Here is a 19578-nt window from a genome sequence, read left to right as displayed (position 1 = left end):
CTTTTGTTCCGGCCCTCCGGTCCAGTTTAAGAACCCATTGTAGCCCTCGAGTCAAAAAGTTTGCCCACCCCTGTCATAGACCATATAAAATCAGACATAATAAACCTTAAGGCTAATGCTTAAGGCAAAAAGCATTACTGAAGATTTTTATAAAGTCATTTCAGAATGACTTAATTCACCAGGAAGATATAACAATTTTAAATCGGAATGACCCAATAACATGGCCTCAAATATATAAGTAAAAGAAAAATTGACAGAGTATAAAGAGGAAAATCCACAATTAAATTGGACAATTATAATACAAACAAAAACATCAGTATACTGGTATTTAAAAGAATTGGATATGACTTATTGACAACCTTGCTGATGTGTTTAGAATAGAATGCTGCTGACAGAGCTGGTGAGGACGGGAGCAGCGGGAACGCTCCTCAGTGCTGGGAGAACGCACACGGGGCAGCCACTTTGGAAGACAGTTGGGCGGTTTCTTACAAAACTAAACATACTCTTGGCATGCGGTCCAGCAACCAAGCTCCTCGGCATTTACCTACAGGCACTGAAAGCTGTGTCCACACAAACGTTTACAGCAGCTTTCTAACTGTCAAAACTGGGAAGCAGCCGAGGTGTCCTTCAGGAAGTGACCTGATGAACGATGTTGCATCCAGACAATGGAACAGCATTCAGAGCTAAAAAGGAATGAGCTAGCAAGCCGTGGAGACACAGAGGAAACTTTGCTGTATGTGACTCCGTGAGCGAAGCCCATCTGAAGAGGCTACATAGTGTATGTTTCCAACTGCACCACATCCTGGAAAAGGGAAAACTATGGAAACGGTGAAAAGATGAGCTGTTGCCAAGGGTTAGGGGAGGGAGGGAGGAGGAGGTGGGACATAGAGGACTTCAGGGCAGTGACACTGTTCTTCATCACACTGTAGTGGTGGGTACATGTCATCACACATTTGTCCCCACCCCCAGAGCGAACCGAGTGTAAGCCACGGAGTCCGGGTGACATGATGTGTCGGTGGAGGCTCATCAATTGTAACAAATGAACTACTTTGGTGCCAGACGTTGGTGGGAAAGGCTGTGCAAGTGTGGGGGCAAGAAACACATGAGAAACCTCTGTACCTTCTCAATTCTGCTGTGAACCTAAAACTGCTCTGAAAAATAAACTTTATTTTAAAAAAAAGAAAGAATAACAGTAACTAAAACTATTTAGTGACACAAAAAAAAGAGACCTAAGTTCAATTCCCAACTTTTAGTGTGAACCTGCACAAGTTACTTAACTGTAGTCAGATGCAACTTCCTCATCAGCTAATGGTGCTAACAGTATCTATTTGCAGAGCTGCTGGAAGGATGAGCTGTGAGCTCACCGGGCCACGCTCTCTACCAGCACATAATATGGACTGGATAAACAGCTTAAAAAGTCAGATTTACAAATTTCAAATTAAAATGTGTTTGGTTCTATAGCCAGAGACTCTAAATCAGTGGTTCTCAACCTTCCTAATGCCGCGACCCTTTAATACAGTTCCTCATGTTGTGGTGACCCCCCCAATTTCATTGTTACAAATTGAACGTAATTAAAGCATAGTGATTAATCACAAAAACAATATGTAATTATATATGTGTGTTTTCTGATCGTCTTAGGCGACCCCTGTGAAAGGGTCGTTCGACCCCCAAAGGGGTCGCGACCCACAGGTTGAGAACCGCTGCTCTAAATGGAAACCTTGAATACTTAATGTGTAAATCCTTATAAGAATCTTACTATTGAGACAGGTATGTTTATACTCATTAGAGAGCACAAGAAACCAAGACCCCCACAAGTTATCAGTAACATGACCAAAGTCACACAATTATAAAGAATCGCAATTCTGGATGAATCCCTGTGATTGCGGCAACCCAATATGGTCTGAGTGTTACCTCAAGCTTATCAGAAGCTCTACTTGGTAGTTATATATGAACTTAATTAATAAAAAGGGAATTTAAAAATCTGCAGCATATGCAATCTTCCCAAGGATATTTGCATACTGTAAGACAATATTTCACCATGTAACAGAGGAAATGACAATCTCAACAAATTTAAAGAATTAATATATGAATAATGCTCACTGTGTACTAAAAATAAATCCCCCGAATGATTAGCACACCCCATAGTTTAAAATAGGAGATATAGTTCTAAATAACCCATAGGGACAAAAAAGAAATCATAATGCAAAAATATTTTAACCGAATGTTAAAAATACTGCACACTAAAACTTTGAGATGCAACTAAAATGGAACAGAGGGAAATCTGTAGCTTTAAAATGCATATGCTGGGAAAGATAAGCAATGAAAATAAATGAGATAAGTAAGCATTCTTTTCCAGAAACTATAAAATAGCAAAATAATACCCCAAAATGAAGAAAATTAAAGATGAAGAGCAAGAAATTACTCAAATTGAAAACAATCAAAAAGAAGAGAATATCAACAACCCCAAACTGATTTCATCAAGAAGCTCAATACTGATCAACCTTTGGGAAGACTGATCAGAAGAGAGAAAAGGCACAAATAACAAGAAAACTTTCAGAAATGAAAAGGAGGGGACTGCCAAGATCTTGCAACATAAAAAAAATAAAACCGTAAGATATTACAAATGATATCTTAATATCTTAAATAATATTATGCCAAAATATCTGAAAATGTAAATAAAATAACCGAAACCCGAAAATATAACTAACAAAAACTGACTCTGTAAAAAATTCCGTAAAATATTCAGGAAAAACCTGAAGAGTCCTCTAACCATTAAGGAAATTGAATCAGTAGTCAAATATTTTCCCAGAAAGAAAACCCCAGACCAGAATGTGGCCAGTTCACATTCAAGGAAAGTAATTCCAGTTTACACAGCTCTCCCAGAGAACTCCTACAGAAAGAGGGAGGCGACTCCCAAGCCAGCGTTCTGAGGCCAGCATCACTGAGACCCCAATCGGAACAAGGACAGAATCAGAAAGGAAGTCACACCCCTGGCACGAAATAATCCGCTAACAAAAGGCTCCAGAAGCAAATCACATGACAAAGTTGAATTTACACCTGCCTTGAAAGCTGCTTTAACATTAGAAATCAAAATTTATAACTGACCATATTAACCTGCAAAGAACAAAATCATCTGATCATCTCAAATCCTGTAGAAAACAGATTTGATGAAAGTTAACACCCACTCATAATTTAAAACAAAACAAAAAAACTCCTAGTCACCTAAGAATAGAAGGGACCTTCTTTAACCTAAAAATAAGTATCAACAAAAACCCATAGCACACAGTGTAATTACTGCCGACTGCAGACAAAGAGTGTTCCTTCTGGAGGGAACGGGAACAGCAGGGCTGTCGACAGCCCTGCTGTTCCCGTTCCTAGTCAACATGGCACTGAAATCTGTCAACAAGACCAAGACATGAAGCCCAAGGAGTGCAAAAGGAGAAGCAGAACTGTCATTTTACCCCCCGAGATGAAATGTCATTTCTAACCTACATAGAAAATATTAAAGTAGAACAAATTTAAGTAAGAATTATGCCATGTTCACAGATTACAGGACTAGAGATTAAATGCAATTCCAGTCTGAATCACAGCAGGGTGAGGGTGTGTGTGTGTGTGTGTGTGTATAATTTCACACACCGGAAGATGTGTCTGTGTGTCTATGTAATCTGACGATATGATTTTAAAATTTGTGTGATGATACAAAGGGCAAGCATAGCTGAGATGCTGTTCAAAGCAGTGAGAGGATTTGTTTTCACAAGACAGGGAGCCCTGTGGTGAGACAGTGTGGTCCTGGGGCAGGAAGAAATAAAGCAATAGGACAGAACAGGATAAGAAAGACTCAAACCTCCGTTGACATGTGATTAACAGGGATGTAACAGCAGATAACTGAGTAAGAGACAGTCTTTTCAAAAATAATACTGGGACAACTGGGCATCAGTACGAAAAAATGGAAACTGGACTCCGTGTTCACACAACACAGAAAATGCCATTCCATGTACTAACCTAAATGCAAAGAAGTCCAAATAGAAAGGTTTTTAAAACAATAACTCTGTTAAGAAAGATTTTAAAACCAAACATAAAATAATATCCATAAAGGAAAATATTAATAAACTATATTATATTAATAGACTACATTAAACTTAAGAACTTTTTTTCCTCAAGATACCACAAAAAACAACAAAGAAAACTAACCTTAAAATAGGAAGAGACATGGAGCACATTACTGAAGCAGCTTCCTGTACAGAGCACATTAAAAGAGCTCTTAGAAATCATTCAAAGATACAAACAATCCAGTAGAAAAATAGGCCCAAAAAACCAAGAACTCAAAAAAACACTTAATACAGTAGGATAGCCAAAAGGCAAATACACACACACAACACACGTGAACAGTGCTCACCCCCATGGGGAAAGCAGGAGGCTCTACCACTACATCCCCACCAGACTGCGAAAGACACAGTCAGGAAATACCGCAGTGTCGTGAGGATGTGATGTGAGAGGAGCACAAGGGGCTACAGGCTCTGCACCCCAGATTCCAGGAGCCTGCACCCCAGACTGGGTGCATCGTGTTTTTGAGTGGATACCAGTTATCTATCAGTAACTCTCGGCTCCAAATAACCCCTCCAGTGCCTGCTCTGCAAAAGAAAAGCTGGGCCCTTCAATGTCTCCACTGGCGGGGTGAAGAGGGGGGGCACGGCCAGCCTTGGCAGCAGAGGCGCAGGAGGAAAGTGGGGGGCGGGGAGGGGGGGCAGGATTTCCTCCCGGGGCTCCAGGTACCACAGCAGCGCTTCCCTGGTGATGAGCTCCTGCACAGCTGATAACCAGCCTGTCCCACACCAGGACCGTGTCAGGAGCGCTTTAAAGCAGGGCCCAGTCAGGTCCCTCCCTGCAGCCATGACAACCCAGTAAGGGAGGTACTAAGATTCTCCCCCCTTTACACAGAGGAGGCCAAAGTTCAAGTGGTCACTGACTCACTCAGGACATGAAGTTGTAAGTGGTGTCAGTACAGTTGGCAAACAGTGGTGCCCTTCCTGGGGACAGGAGTTAAGGCTGAGCATGGAAGGCCAAAGGCCACCGGAGAATGTGAGTCAAAAGATTTTGCTCCATTAAAGGAATTCCCTCCGGGCATCAACCAGGAGACAGTTCCCAGGGCAGTGAACTTCCACAGCCCTTAAGCTTTCTAGCTCTGCTTTGCTAGAAGACAAGCTGGCCTGCCGATCCAACCCCAGAGCTGCTGTCCTCTGACCTTGGACTTTCCCGGGTCAGAGCCTGTGCCTTCCCTTTAAACCCTGTTGCCTAAACCCTGGCTGAGCACCTGGCTGCTGGCTCCAAACCTCCAAGGCAGAGCTGCTGAAATGATGAAAGGCTAGGTGAGTAACATGCCACACTCTTCACTTACTCAGACTCGCCCAACAGCTGCTGGTTCAAAGAGAATTGCAAAACTGTGGCCAAAAATCAAAACACTGAAATTTAAAAAGTATACAATGAAAATGATGAGCCAAAAACCTCAGAGATGAATTAAGTTAATATTACTATCTAAAACAAGGATGCAGGGTACAAAACTGCACATACACACCCCTACCCATACATACAAGTACTGAAAAATGACTGAAAAAAATAACTGTTTGTTTGATGTAGTCTGCATAGATAATGATTATTTTTCTTTCGACTTTTTAGAATTTTTAAAAATTATTCTATAATCCTATCTAATAAAGAGGGAATGTGCTAATTGAGCCTCATGTACAAAGATGGTGGCGCCCACAGCCAATAAGGAGGGAATATGCTAATTACCTGCCCCACCCTCAAAGATGGCAGTGCCCACAGCCAATAAGGAGGGAATATGCTAATTGATTGCCCCGCCCTCAAAGATGGCAGCTCCCACAGCCACAAGATGGCGGCGCCCAGTCCCCTCAGCCCCCCAGCCACCCAGGGCCGCCCAAGGCTCAGGTGACCAGGGCCAGCCAAGGCTTGTGCTGCTGGCAGTGGCAGCAGCAGAGGTGTGATGGGGCGTCACAATCCCCTGATCGCCTCCCGCCCCCAAGGGCTCCCGGACTGTGAGAGGGGGCAGGCCAGGCTGAGGGAGCCCCCTCCAGTGCATGAATTTTCATGCACTGGGCCTCTAGTAAAATTATAACATGCTTATAATTTTAAAAAAACTCTTCATTTTTAACCTTAAGATAAGTCATAACTTAAATGACATATTCCTACTGAGTATTTTAGAATACTAACACTCAAACTTTGTGAAAGTGAACACATTAAATAGGGCAACAACATAAGTTGGTCCGAAAGCCAACTGGCCCAACAAGTCACCAGGCAACTGGAACTTAGCACTGTGAATCAGAACACAATTCTGGGAAGGCAAGGTTTAAAGATGTCCCAGAAACAAGAACAGAAAACTCCAGACACGGACAAATGACAGTTTACTTTTACCAAACAGCTTATCAAGTGATCTTTATGTAAATACTGCAAATGTTACCAAGTCCCTCAAAAATCCCAACATTATTTTTACAGATTAGAAAAGAATAAAAGCCAAAAATAACACCAATAACTCAATTAAAATAACTCATGCTTGTGTTTACACAAAATGTGATGAGCATAATATATTCGTCACACCACTGTAATTATTCTCTGAAAATAATACTCTAAATATTATTTTGACAATGTAATTATAGTTCTTACCTCAAAAGTGGTTACAAAACTGGCACAGATACCCTGCTAAAATTCTACCAAGCATAAGGTTCTCACAGAGAAACAGTCAAAAAATAGTATAAGAACTTTATTAGGAACCAGAACACCTTTTAAAAGATTTGCATTAGGTTTGAACTAACATACTATAAATACTTCTAAAGTTTCATTGTTGAATACAAACTTCATTCTTGAATGAAATTACTTGAAATAAAATTCAATAATATTCGTAGCTACCTTTTTCAGGAAGGTAGCGAGAAAACTTAGCTTGCTTTCCTCCTTGCCTCTAGTAGCCTTGCAACTCGGCCTACAAGCGTAAGTTGTCTACCTGAAATGGATACAACTAAAACATTAAAGACCTAACTAAATACATGCTCCATACTCACAGACTGGAAGACACTATCATTAACATGGCAATTCTCCCCAAAAGGACCGTAAATTCCACACAATTTCTAGTATCCATAATATACACTGAGTGGCCAGATTCTTATGACCACCCCATCAGTACTTCGTTGGGCCACCTTTTGCCTGCAATACTGCGGCGATTCTTCTTGGCATTGACTCCACGAGATGCTGAAAGGTGATGCGAGGAATCTGACACCATGCCTGATGAATAGCACTGTCCAGTTCTGTGAGATTTGATGGTTGTGGAACCAGCTGCCTGATGGCTCTTTTAACTTCGTCCCACAAATGCTCAATTGGATTGAGATCTGGTGATTGTGGGGGCCACCTAAGCAAGGTAAAGTCTCCCTCATGTTCTTGAAACCACTCCTGCACAATACGAGCACCGTGGCATGGCGCAATGTCTTGTTGGAAGAAGCCATCTCCATTGGGATACGCCATCAACATGATAGGATGAACTTGATCAGCAATGATACTTGGGTATATTGTGCTATTCAGACATTGTTCCACACGAATTAAAGGGCCCAAATCGTGCCAGGAAAACATGCCCCAAACCATAACACTGCCCCCACCAGCTTGAAGCGTTGTACTCATGCATGTGGGGTGCATGCTTTCATGCTGTTTCCGCCAAATTCTCACTCCGCCATCTGCATGATGCAACTAGAAACGTGATTCATCGGACCACATGACTTTTTTCCAATGCTTGACTGTCCAATCCTTGTGTTCCTGTACTAATTGGAGACATTTTATCTTGGTAACTGCAGACAGCAAAGGTGTTCGAACAGGCCTTCGGCTTCCATATCCTATACAATGCAGTGTACGGCTAATTTGCCTACAAACGTCAGGTGGCCATAATAATCTGGCCACTCAGTCTGTGTGTGTGTGTGTGTGTGTGTGTGTGTATCCATCCCACGTTCAAAGGCTGTTAAGTTGCACTGTTTACCCATATCTTCAGAAAAAAATCACTTCTACTATCGTGGTAAACAACCTGCTTCCCTATTTATAATGATCTGGCCCTCTAGCAACTTCAGAGCGAAATTATAGCTAATTTGCCTACAAACATTAGGTGGTAATAATAATCTGGCCACTCAGTGTATAAGTAACTCCTATAATTTGACAAGAAAAAGGCAAACAACCCAATTAAAAACTGAGCCAAGGACTTGAATAGACACTTCCCCAAAGAAGATTGATAACCAACAAGCACATAAGATATTCAACTCATTAATCATTAGAGAAATGCAAATCAAAACTACAATGGGAGACCATTTCACACCCACCAGGATGATCATAATCTAAAGAAAAGAAATGTTGGCCAGGATGTGGAGAAACTGGAACCTTGAACATCGTTGGAGAAAATGTAAAATGGCTCAGCTGCTGTGGAAAAGTCTAGCAGTTCCTTAAAAATCCTATATCATAGCCTTGACTGGTTTGGCTCAGTGGATAGAGCATCGGCCTGCAGACTGAAAGGTCCCAGGTTCGATTCCAGTCAAGGGCATGTACCTTGGTTGCGGGCACATCCCCAGTGGGGGGTGTGTAGGAGGCAGCTGATCGATGTTTCTCTCTCATCGATGTTTCTAACTCTCTATTGTGGAACCAGCTGCCTTCCTCTCTGTAAAAAATCAATAAAATATATATTTTTTTAAAATCCTGTATCATAAAAGCCTAATATGCATATCAACCGAACAGCTGAAAGACCGGTGGAACGGCTGGTTGCTATGACACGCACTGACCACCAGGGGACAGGTACTCAATGCAGGAGCTACCCCCAGCCCACAGGCCCCAACCAGCAGCAGGGGTCAGGGCTGGCAAGCGGGCGGCTCCAGGCTGGCCAAGGCGGGTGCCAGCAAGGGGGCGGGGGGGATCTCCTGATCGCCCCACTGGTCACCCCTGATCGCTGGCCAGGCCTAGGGACCCTACCCGTGTACAAATTTCGTGTACCGGGACTCTAGTTTAAACATAAAATCAACCTAGCAATTCCACTCCTAAGTATATACCCAAAGGAACTGGAAGCAGGTACTCAGACAAATACATGTACATGCATGTATGTATAGGTGGCACAATAGCGAAATGGTGGAAACAACCCAAACAGTCATCAATGAATGAATGGCTAAAGAAAATGTGATCTGAGCATTCAATGGAATTATTCAGGCATAAAAAGATAAAGTTCTGATGCATGCTACAATATGAATGAACCTCAAAAAAACATTATGCTAAGAAAAAAAGCCAGACACAAAAGATCCCATAATTCTATGATTCCATTTATGGGAAAAATCCAGAATAGGTAAATCCACAGACAAAATGCAGAATGGTGGTTGCCAGGGGCTCAGGGAGTAGGAAATGGAATACAGCTGCTCAGAGGGCCCAGGGTTGCCTTTGGGGGTCATAAAAATATTTGCAAGGTAGAGTTAGTACGTGTACAGTCCTGTGAATGCACTAAATGCCACTATTCAGTTCAGAGTGGTTATTTTTATCTTACGTCATGTCAGTAAAAAATTACTCAAGGTGATAAACTGCAGCTACCTAAGTTGTGGACACCTCTCACACACCTCACAGAAACAGGTCTGTAAAGACCAGTCCCTCTAACTGTGGGTACCAGTGAGCAGCCAAGCCCAAAACCAAACCACCAATGTACTCATCAATTCAAACCAGTTCATAAAAAGTTTCAGAATCGCCTCCTTTAAATTTGATAGATCATCCGCTTGCTTCAGTGAAGAGAAAATTAATCCTGCGAGATGAAATAATCTCCTGCCATTTATTATATTAATCTCCTGCCATTTATAAACAATGAAAAACAAATCTTTGCAGCAGAGGTGGGAGAGCAGAGGAAAGGGATAACGGACTGAGGGAGACATGGGGAGATGGAAGACAGAGAGCATATTATACTCTGATGAAAATGAGAAAGGGAACAGCTGAAGAGGCGGAGGGAAGGGGATAATTTCAGGGCAGAGTATCTGCGTGCAGAGGGAGGCGCTGGGTCGGGCTGACGGCTGTTTAATCGCAGCGTCTGCTTGCCGGGCACTTCCTGCAGACGTCTTATTTCGGGGCACATCGTCGCGGGAGGAACCTGCTGCCCACCACAGCTCTCGGGATGCCAGGGACACCTATCTACGTTTGCATTTTCCAGCCATTACAGACCACAGCACCTTCTGAACTCTCTCTGAATCACATGCCACACAGACTTAAACGCAGCTGCCTTTCCATGCAAGAGAGAGAAATCCATCTCTTACTGCCGATGGTTAATCCCCCAAGAGCAATGGGGCTTCCGTTTTGTTAAAAAATAGAGCAACAAACAGAACTTTGTAACATCTTAAAGGCAATTCACAGCTAAATCCCACAGCCTATCAATTTCTTGAGAATATTTGAAAAATTACTGCTGTTTAAAAAAACTGAGAGCAAACACTTTGTAAATTCTTAGGTTAACTTACCTCAAAGGCCCAAAGGAAGAATTCTAAATCAAATAGGAATATGCAGGAATTTTAACAAGTGAGCTTTAAATAAAAACACTAAGAAATCACAGAATAGAATGAAAATTAAACCAAGCCAGGCAGCATTTCAAACAGCTAATTTAGCCTATTGCACTCCGTGCCTCAGTTTCCTTGCCTGTAAACAGAGATTATGACCTCAGTTCTCTACCCACCTTGCCACAGCAGCATGCATATTCACACGAAGGTAAGTATGCCTCACTTTCTATAAAAATAGGCATTAAGAACTATATATAAATAAATTTATAAATCATTTTAAATATAGCTGGAGATTTCTCATTTAAAGAAGTATCTGTTGAATTATGTTATACTTTCTTTACTAAAAAGAATTTTAAGGACAGCTTTTTAAAAGCCAGATATTTACACTGGGATTTTCTTATTAAGTGACTTGGGCTTACCCATCAAGTATTTTAATTCTCTGGGTAAATATGCCATATATTAAAATTGTATGTTTTTTAAGCATGATGTTAAGATAATAACTCTCGCTCAAAGGCAAGTGTTGATGCTAATAGTTCAAGAACCAAAAAAAACTAGAAAAGCTTCCTGGCCTTCAATGTAAGAGGCCTGGTTCTCCTCTGATCCCACATTAGCAGCCACTGGCGATCAGAGCTAACCTCCATCTGTCGCACTCCTTCTTCTTTGTCCAACACATTCAGCATCTGGCTCTCCTCCATGGAATGTAAGCGCCCTGAGGGCAGGGGCTTGGGGTCACTGTTAGGATCACACCCAACACAGACTGGGGGGCTTAACCAATCAAAATGCCTGTCTCACAGCTCAGGAGGCTGGAGTGGGAGGAAGGTGTGGGCAGGGTTGGTTCCTTCTGAGGCCTCTCTCCTTGGCTTATAGACAGCTGTTCTCTCCCTGTGTCCTCACATGGACGTCCTTCTGTGTGTGTCTGTGTCCTGACGTCCTCTTCTTATATGGACACCAGTCACACTGGATTAGGGCCACACACACGACCTCACTTTACCTTAATGAACCTTTTTAAAGGCTCTGTCTCCAAATACAGTCACATCTGAAATACTGGGGGTGAGGACTTCACCATGTGAATTGGGAGGAACACAGCTCAGCCACAGAGGTAAGGAAGGAAGTTGCTAAAACTTTTAAAATGATAATTCTTAGGTACCACTAATAAAGTTTCTCTGCATCGTTAGAGAACATTTGCTTTAATGAATGATTAATACTCAGTGTTTAGTTTTTAAACCCTTTTCAAATACATAAATAATTCCTGAGTCTTCTGGACGTACCTGTCAGCAGGGCTTCCTGTTCCACTCGGAGTTCCCGAAAAAGAAGAATCAAATCAACAGCAATGCCGATTGTATCCAAGTTCCTGTGTCGTGATGTTAAAAGAGACAAAGTTAGACACGTTCCCAAGCCCACATTTCACATGATCCAAAAGCAGCGCTGAGCCTGCTGGGGACAGTGCCTATGGCCAGCAGAAAAAACAATGGTCTCCAAAGAAAGAGTTCAGAATGTCCTGCTTTCTGTAATTGAACAATCAGCCCCATTAGCCCCCCAAACCTGTGAATGTGACCTCACAGGGCAAAGGGGACTTCCCAGCAGGAGTACATTAAGGACCCTGAGGTGGGAAGAGTGTCCTGGAGTGTCAGGTGGGGCAACTGAACCACAGGGTGCTTGTAAGGGGAAGAGAGAAGGTCAGGGTCAGGGAGGGAGGCCACGAGCCCAGAAATGCAGGCAGCCTCTCAAAGCTGGAAAACGTTCTCCTGAGCGTCAGAAGGACTCTCCGTGTCACCTCAGCCACCTCAGCAGACACAGAAGAGATGGCATTACCCAGGAAAGCTCTATGGCAGCGCCTCCTGTCTAATGTGAATCCCTATTACATATGAGGCCCAAAGGATTTGAGAAGGTTATACCATTAGAAACCCTGCCAACTTGAACAAAATGCACAGAGAAAGGATGAAATGAAAGGTAGTCAGACTCCCCAAATTCTACAGGTAGAAAACAGGCTGATAACTACTCAGCTACAAACATGTGCTACCCTTGAAGAAAAAGGAAGGATGACTCTAAGGGCAGGGCCATGGGCAGAGTCTCAAGCCACGGAGGCTTAATGCCCGGCCTTGACACCTGAGTTTGCCCAACTGGATTTTGAAACTGCTTAGGGCCAGCGACTCCCCTTCCCTTCCATTCTCTCCACTTTAAAGGGCAATGGCTAACACTGTTATCCGATGCCTGTCCCACCACTGTATTTTGGAATAAAAAAACTCATTTTCTAGTTTCACGTATCATGGGACATGGCCAGGCTCTTTCATTCACCTATTATGTACGGCTGCCTTCACACTACCAGGGGAGAAATGAGAAATTCTGACAGAGGTCACAGAGCCTAAAGTACTTATTATCTGGCCCTTTACAGAAGAAGTACAGCAACCTCTGCAATTGGGTGACATTTACATGCAGAGCTAACCACTTCCAACAGTGTTCTCTGAGCACTTCCTGAACTGTCATGATCGGATGGTCTGCTCGGCCGTATTAGGCCCTGTTCCACACATCCTAGAGAAATAGCAGCCACATTCACACCAAGTGCAGTGCTCATACAGATGATGTGATAAGGTCTAAGTCTCAGTAGCATCACACCTTCTGACTAACTCTTTAGTAACTTAAAGTAAAACACCAGGAAAATATATGTTGGTTGTGATCTGAATCTTGACAGGTTCAGAACTGGCTTCAGCACATTGTATGCGGGAAACGTATTTATACGTTTTACGTTGACTGTAAGTAGTAGAGCCACCTGTTACTACCCGCATACAACATGTTTAAGGTTAGCCTTGAAGGCCTTATAGAATCTTTGTTGTATTTCTGACTAGAAAATGTTTTATTCTGAGCTGATACCCTAAATAGTTGGAATTTCCCTTTAAAATCAACAGTAAATAAATATAAATCTAGAAGGTAAAAGGCAGGAAAACTAACAAAATTCTATCTTGGTGTCTTTATTTTGTGCAACTTACGGGCAGGTTGAAATGAAACCGAACATTTTGACCCAACTGTAAGTTGCAAGAAATAAAGACAACACGACCACGGAGCATGGCCCAGCCAGGAGACCGCTGGTGTTTTATCTGCCACAGTATTTATTTGTGTAACGTTTGAATTTTTATAGTTTACATATATTACTTTTGTACTCAAGAAAGAAAATAAAGTGAATTGTTTTCCAAGAGAGTAACATAGCGTTTATTGACTGTACGGCAGCTCCCCAGGCAGGGCCAGGAACGACGTGCTGAGCGGCGCGCCCCGGGACCAGCAGGCACTTTACACAGTAATCTCATCTAAAACTCACCCTGTGGAAAGACAGGAGCAGCCGGTACTCAGGCGAAGGCCCTTGTCCAGGGCCAAGGGCTGTTACAGGGACGGCAGTCACACACAACAGGGTCAGTGTCTCAGGCTCGTTATGGCGGCTGCTCTGAGCTGAGCTCTAGGCTGGAGTCAGAAGGAACGTTCCTGGGCTCTTAGTGATGAGTGACTCGGACAAGTTCCTTAACCTCTGAGTCACAGTTCTTCCATTGTAAAAATGGGAAAACAGCAGCATACTATTTCTTTTTCTTTCTTTTCTTTTTTTTTACATGTATGGAGCCATCGCACAGACAATGTGATAACTATACAGACCCTGTTGGCAGGAACCATATGTTTTGATGTGTGTCACTGCCTATGGTTGCACTGCAGCATACTATTTCTTGAATTTGTTCTCAGGATTACACAAGACACTGCAAGTCAAGTCCTTGAGCTACAAAACCTGGTGTTAGGGCAGGCACGCAGAATGCCCGCTTCCTTTCCTGAGAGGCTGGCCAAGCGTTAAGACAGCCCTGCCAGCCACAGTCAGTTTCTGCTCTAACTCCCCCTCCCTCCCCCCTCGCACGAGAGAGCCCCCCTGCCTAGAAAGAGACAAAAGAAACCTGCCCCTGGCCCACTCTTGCAGCACACAACCAGTTATGTTTTTAAATGTTGACTATTATTATCAAGATTATAATTGTTTCTATCCATTTGTCTGCAAAAGGATGGCAGGTTTGGTTTAGAATTAAAGTTAAACAACTCTAGCTTTTTTCCCTCTCGCCTTTTATCTTAAAAATCCCATTAATCACAGCGAAGCCTCAGGTATCAGAACTGTCTAGGCAGCGCAGGGCGTCCCCCTCAAGTGGCTTCTGGACCAGCCCGACTGCACCCATCACCGCAGTGACAGGGAGGCCCGGAGGCTCGTCTACACTCAAGTCCAGGAAAGAAAGGTGAGCGTGCTCTTTGAGGCTTCTGATTTCATCTCAAGTAAAAATGTTTAATAAAAAGCAGATTCCATAATATCAAAGAGGAAAGGTGTTCAGTTCTGGGAGGAGAGAGCAACGTGTCAAAGAACGCGCACAGCACCGAGCAGTTTTTGCTCAGCTTTCAGCCACGTTATAAAACAGGTGGAGCCCGGCCAGCGCGGCTCAGTGGTTGAGCGTTGACCTACGAACCAGGAGGTCACGGTTTGAGTCCTGGTCAGGGCACATGCCCAGGTTGTGGGCTCGATCCCCAGTAAGGGGCATGCAGGAGGCAGCAGGTCAATGATTCTCTCTCATCATTGATGTGTCTATCTCTCTCCTTATCCCTTCCTCTCTGAAATCAATACAAATATTTAAATAAATAAAACAGGTGGAAGTGGAGTCTTAAGACAGGTCATCTTAGACCTTTACAAAACCTGCTCCCTGTTCAAAGCAAACACAAGGGCCACTCATTTAAGCACTGAAACGAATGAAAGCACTGACAGCGAAGACCAGCGAGGCCCAGAGCTGCATGTGCATTAGGCAGAGTCTGGGATCAACGACTCAGAATTAAGTTCCCATGTGTGCTGTGTGGAAAACCAAGTGCCTCAAAACACATAAATGCAAGTGAGAAACCTAAAGAGCCCCCATGCTAACCACACTCCGTGGCGGCCACACCATTCTCTACCTCTACCGGAGTCCTTCTCCCCCAGTGACACTGTAATGCCCCAGCGGTTTCTCAGAGCTCAGGTGAGGACAAGCACGCCACCTGATGGAGTTCTGGTTCACGGAGCACTCGATGCAGGCGTTGCGGAGGCACCGGAAGCACTCTGTTATCAGCTGCAGACTCGAGGCCAGGTGCTCCACGCGGGACGGGTCTCTGCAGGCCAGCTCGACGGTGCGAGCGGATCTCTTCAAGATATCCAGGACTCTTTGGAAGATGGTCCTGGGTGCAGTTTCCCTGAAAGAGGACAAAACTGTCACCAACCAGAAAACAATAACCTAATCTCCCCACGTCCTGTTCAGAACACAGCCTGTCTTTCTTTCTGGGAGGGTGGGGAGGTGGGCTAGGCCTGCCTGGGCCAGCTCCCTAGTTAACAACACAAAATAAAAGAGCTACACGCACTGAGCACTACATGCCAGGCACTGTCCTTATCGACATTTTCATGTGTTATATAGCTCCCTAGTTAACAACACAAAATAAAAGAGCTACACGCACTGAGCACTACATGCCAGGCACTGTCCTTATCGACATTTTCATGTGTTATATCGTTTAATCTTTGCATTAAGCCAGCACTGTCCTCTCCATTTTAAAGATAACTGAAGGGGAGGGGCTTTGAGCAACTTGCCCAGGGCCTCGGGCAATTACTGGCAGAGCCCAGTCCCAGCGGGGGCCGTGTGACCCTGTGCTCCACTCCCAGGACAGCCCAAACCCACTTTCAGGGACTGTTCGTGCTCCTGGATCTGCCCTTAATCCAAGTGGAATCGCTACATTTCATGTTCCAGATAGAGAGCAGAGCCATGGCCTGTCACCCAATGCGCAATAAAGCACAGTTACCAGAAACCAGTCATGAGGACTGACTGCCTGGGAGGCAAATATATGATCCATCTCTAGATACAGCGAAGCTGGCAACACCGAGAGAGAGAGTGTGTGTGCCAGCGCGCACGTAGTCATTCAACTACGTGGGGGGGAGGGGGGGAGGCGGGGGAGGGAGACAGAGACCAAGAGCCTGTGCCCAGGGGAGAAATGAGCTTGAGCTGTCCCCTCAGGCACCCAGTTCCCACATGCCTCTCATGCCAGGAGCGGGCCTGCACTGACTCTCATTCCAAAGCTATGAAGGTAAGAATTTTTTGTACAACACAGCACCTAAATGCAAGCCAACTTCCTCATTCCGGACTCCCCGGGAACCAGCCATCTATCTCAGCGTTAGAAGGAGGGCTGCCGTGGGGACAGTGTACAGATCTCGCAGATTCATTGACCAGATGTGTTTCCTCCTTTTGCCCTCATCCTGCAATCACAACCCCCTACGTCACCCTTGGATTAAGCCAGATGGTCAGGGAGCTGCGCATGCATGCAGAACTAGGGACCATGAAACGCCTGCAGCTGCTGGGCTTGCCCAGAGTCGGGAAGACCTGCATGTCCCCTTTCCCGCCCAGGGGAGCTACTCCCTCCTTGAGCTTCAGGGCCATGCGCACTGGTACTCCAGATGGTGTGTGTGCATCGCATGGGCAGCTCATACAACCACTCTGATGGTCTCAGCCTCTCCTTTAAGATGTCCACAGCATCCAGAGCTCATCTTTAACACGGAGTCCAAGGCATGACTTCAAGTATTAACCTTATTTTTCCCCACCTGGCTTTCCCTTCTCTTCCTTATCTTTTACTTTATTCAATCGTTTTTATATTTTCAGGTGCTTCAAATTTGTTTTTGGAAAGAGGCAGAGTGTAAATTAATCAATTAAAAATTGAGAATCAGGCATAAAATAAAATAATTTGCCCGCATCTCCCCAGTCAGCCGTCTCTAAGTGTGGAACGTGAAGTGAAGCTCTGACTCAGCGTGGCAGTGACTGGTGATCAAATGACAAAGGAAAAGCTCGAGGGCACACACTGACCTGCCTCAGTGCCCGCAGGCAGCAGTTCAGTAGTAGCCATTTTCAGTGCCAATTTGCCATAAAAGACCTTCACTAACTCTCTCAAGAAAGCTTTAAGGAATACAAAATACAGTGCAGCAGACATTAATACGCTAAGAAAACACCCAAGAGTTAAATAAAACCTTTCAAAGACTGCCACGATCTCTACAACAAAGAATTTATTATTTAAACTGACATTCAAATAGAAGCAGAGCTCTGCAACTTGAATAATCTACAGTAAAGCCTCTTTTTTCCTAGTAAGATGGCTAAAATATGTGTATTACACCTGTGATAAAGAAGCAATTATGTCTTCTTTCAACTGGTCCTTTGCAAGCTACCTCTGGCATGGGAGTCAACTTCCTACTGTGAAGGTCGTCCCTGATGTCACTCTGAAATCTTCACATTCAGTTTACTCAAAATTGGTATCTAGCACTGCAAAAGCTTGCGATCAAACTATGGTAGACTAAACACAATAGGAGAAAAGCATTTTCTTAGGAAAACTGGGTAACTGATGATCCAGCAATAGAACAATTAATTCATGAACTGGCCTGTGATGATTCCCAATGTCACATGTTAATTTGTCATTTATGCACCATGCCTTTTCCTTTCATTCTTTCTTTTCTTTGTTTTCAATCCTCTCCCAGGGATATGTGTATTGATTTTAAAGAGAAAGGAAGGGAAAGAAACATCAATCGGTTGCCTCCCATACACACCCTGACCAGGGGTCGAACCCGCAACCTAGGTATGTGCCTTTACCGGGAAGGGAATCTAACCCGCAACCTTTTAGTGCATGGGATGACGCTCCAACCAACTGAGCCACCTGGCCAGGGCCATGCCTTCTTTTTTATTTATTACACTTTCAATCAAAAGAAAAATGTTTAACTGAGCTAGTCAATCAACAGGTTCCTGAATCCAAGTAACTATGACCAGCCACTCAAGAGGAACCATGGCAGCGTCCATCGGGCACAGAGTAATTCACATCTGTGGGTCAGAGAGGGGGGGAGCTAGGGTTGTGATCACTGTCCTTTCCTGTCTCCGGGTCGCACACCCATGAACTCCTCAACATGCCAAGCACCTGCAACCCTGTGTCTGCTCCACCAGAATGCCCTTCCCACCCCTTCCCAGGCAGTTCTCTGCCTGCAAGTCTTTGGGTCTCCTTCATTCTCAGCCCTGGGGGAACTCCCCACTAGTCCAAGTGAACCAGTTCCCACCTCCATGCTCCACGGGCACTCAGTCCAGAAGACTGCAGTAGCACCAACATCCATTATTTCACTTCCAGTTACCTCCCCAGCTAGTCTATAACCGCCCCCCCCCCAAAATAGAGACTATCTTTTTTTTTTTTTTTATCCTTAGGCCCAGAATTGGCATTCACTAATTGTTCTGTTCGATTCAAGTTTAAAGTAAGTGATGAGACTATTTGCATACTCAGAGTGACATCTGACTTGTGATCCAAACCCCTCGGAAGCCAGGCCTGAGGCAAGCAGCGGAATCAGTGCGCTGGAAAAGGGAACTACTGAGGCCTCGGCTCACCCCTTCCATCTCCATTAAGAAAGCCACATGTCCTGGACCCCAAAACATGAAAAATGTCTTATGTTAAGAGGTAGATATCTTCTGATTGCAACTTAACAAACATCTAATTTCTCTGCTACACTATACAATAAATGGCTAAGTTTAAAGGGGGAGGGAGAGGAGTTATAACCCGATTAACTATATTTTAAATTTCTTGAGAGCAGAGACTATTTCTTAGATGTCTGTATCCCTTTATAAAGGGGTTGGGGGGAGACTCTTTCATCTAGACCAGTGGTTCTCAACCTTCCTCATGCCGCGACCCTTTAATACAGTTCCTCATGTTGTGGTGACCCCCAATTTCATTGTTACAAATTGAACATAATTAAAGCATCGTGATTAATCACAAAAACAATATGTAATTATATATGTGTTTTCCGATGGTCTTAGGCGACCCCTGTGAAAGGGTTGTTCGACTCCCAACGGGGTCGCGACCCACAGGTTGAGAGCCGCTGATATAGACCCATAGAATAAATAACTATGATTTTATTCACAATATTTTATACAGTATGACACATTAACAACTTCCATCAGATGAGGACAAAAAGCTTTTACTCTTCTATACTTCCTTACCTTCT

At 44.0% G+C, this 19578-nt stretch overlaps 1 protein-coding gene and 1 non-coding gene across 2 annotated transcripts in view; both read right to left on the bottom strand.

Moving 5' to 3' along the window:
• The window catches only part of ATXN10 (ataxin 10), a 124792-nt gene that overhangs the window by 88481 nt on the left and 16733 nt on the right, over positions 1–19578 (bottom strand). The window contains exons 2-3 of the mRNA XM_070411294.1: positions 15576–15767; positions 11813–11895 (exon numbers count right to left, since the gene is read on the bottom strand). Coding sequence (XP_070267395.1) covers positions 11813–11895; positions 15576–15767 — 275 coding nt within the window. The remainder of the gene's footprint in view (positions 1–11812; positions 11896–15575; positions 15768–19578) is intronic.
• Positions 14137–14277, bottom strand: LOC139007918 (small Cajal body-specific RNA 14). Its single transcript, XR_011471044.1, has one exon. It is a non-coding gene; the product is annotated as a small Cajal body-specific RNA 14 (non-coding RNA).

The sequence above is a fragment of the Myotis yumanensis genome, unplaced genomic scaffold (assembly GCF_028538775.1).
Source record: "Myotis yumanensis isolate MYYU_CA2020_CCGP unplaced genomic scaffold, mMyoYum1.0.hap1 SCAF_3, whole genome shotgun sequence".
NCBI classification, from domain to species: Eukaryota; Metazoa; Chordata; class Mammalia; order Chiroptera; family Vespertilionidae; genus Myotis; species Myotis yumanensis.
This window is presented reverse-complemented; position numbering and strand designations above follow the sequence as displayed.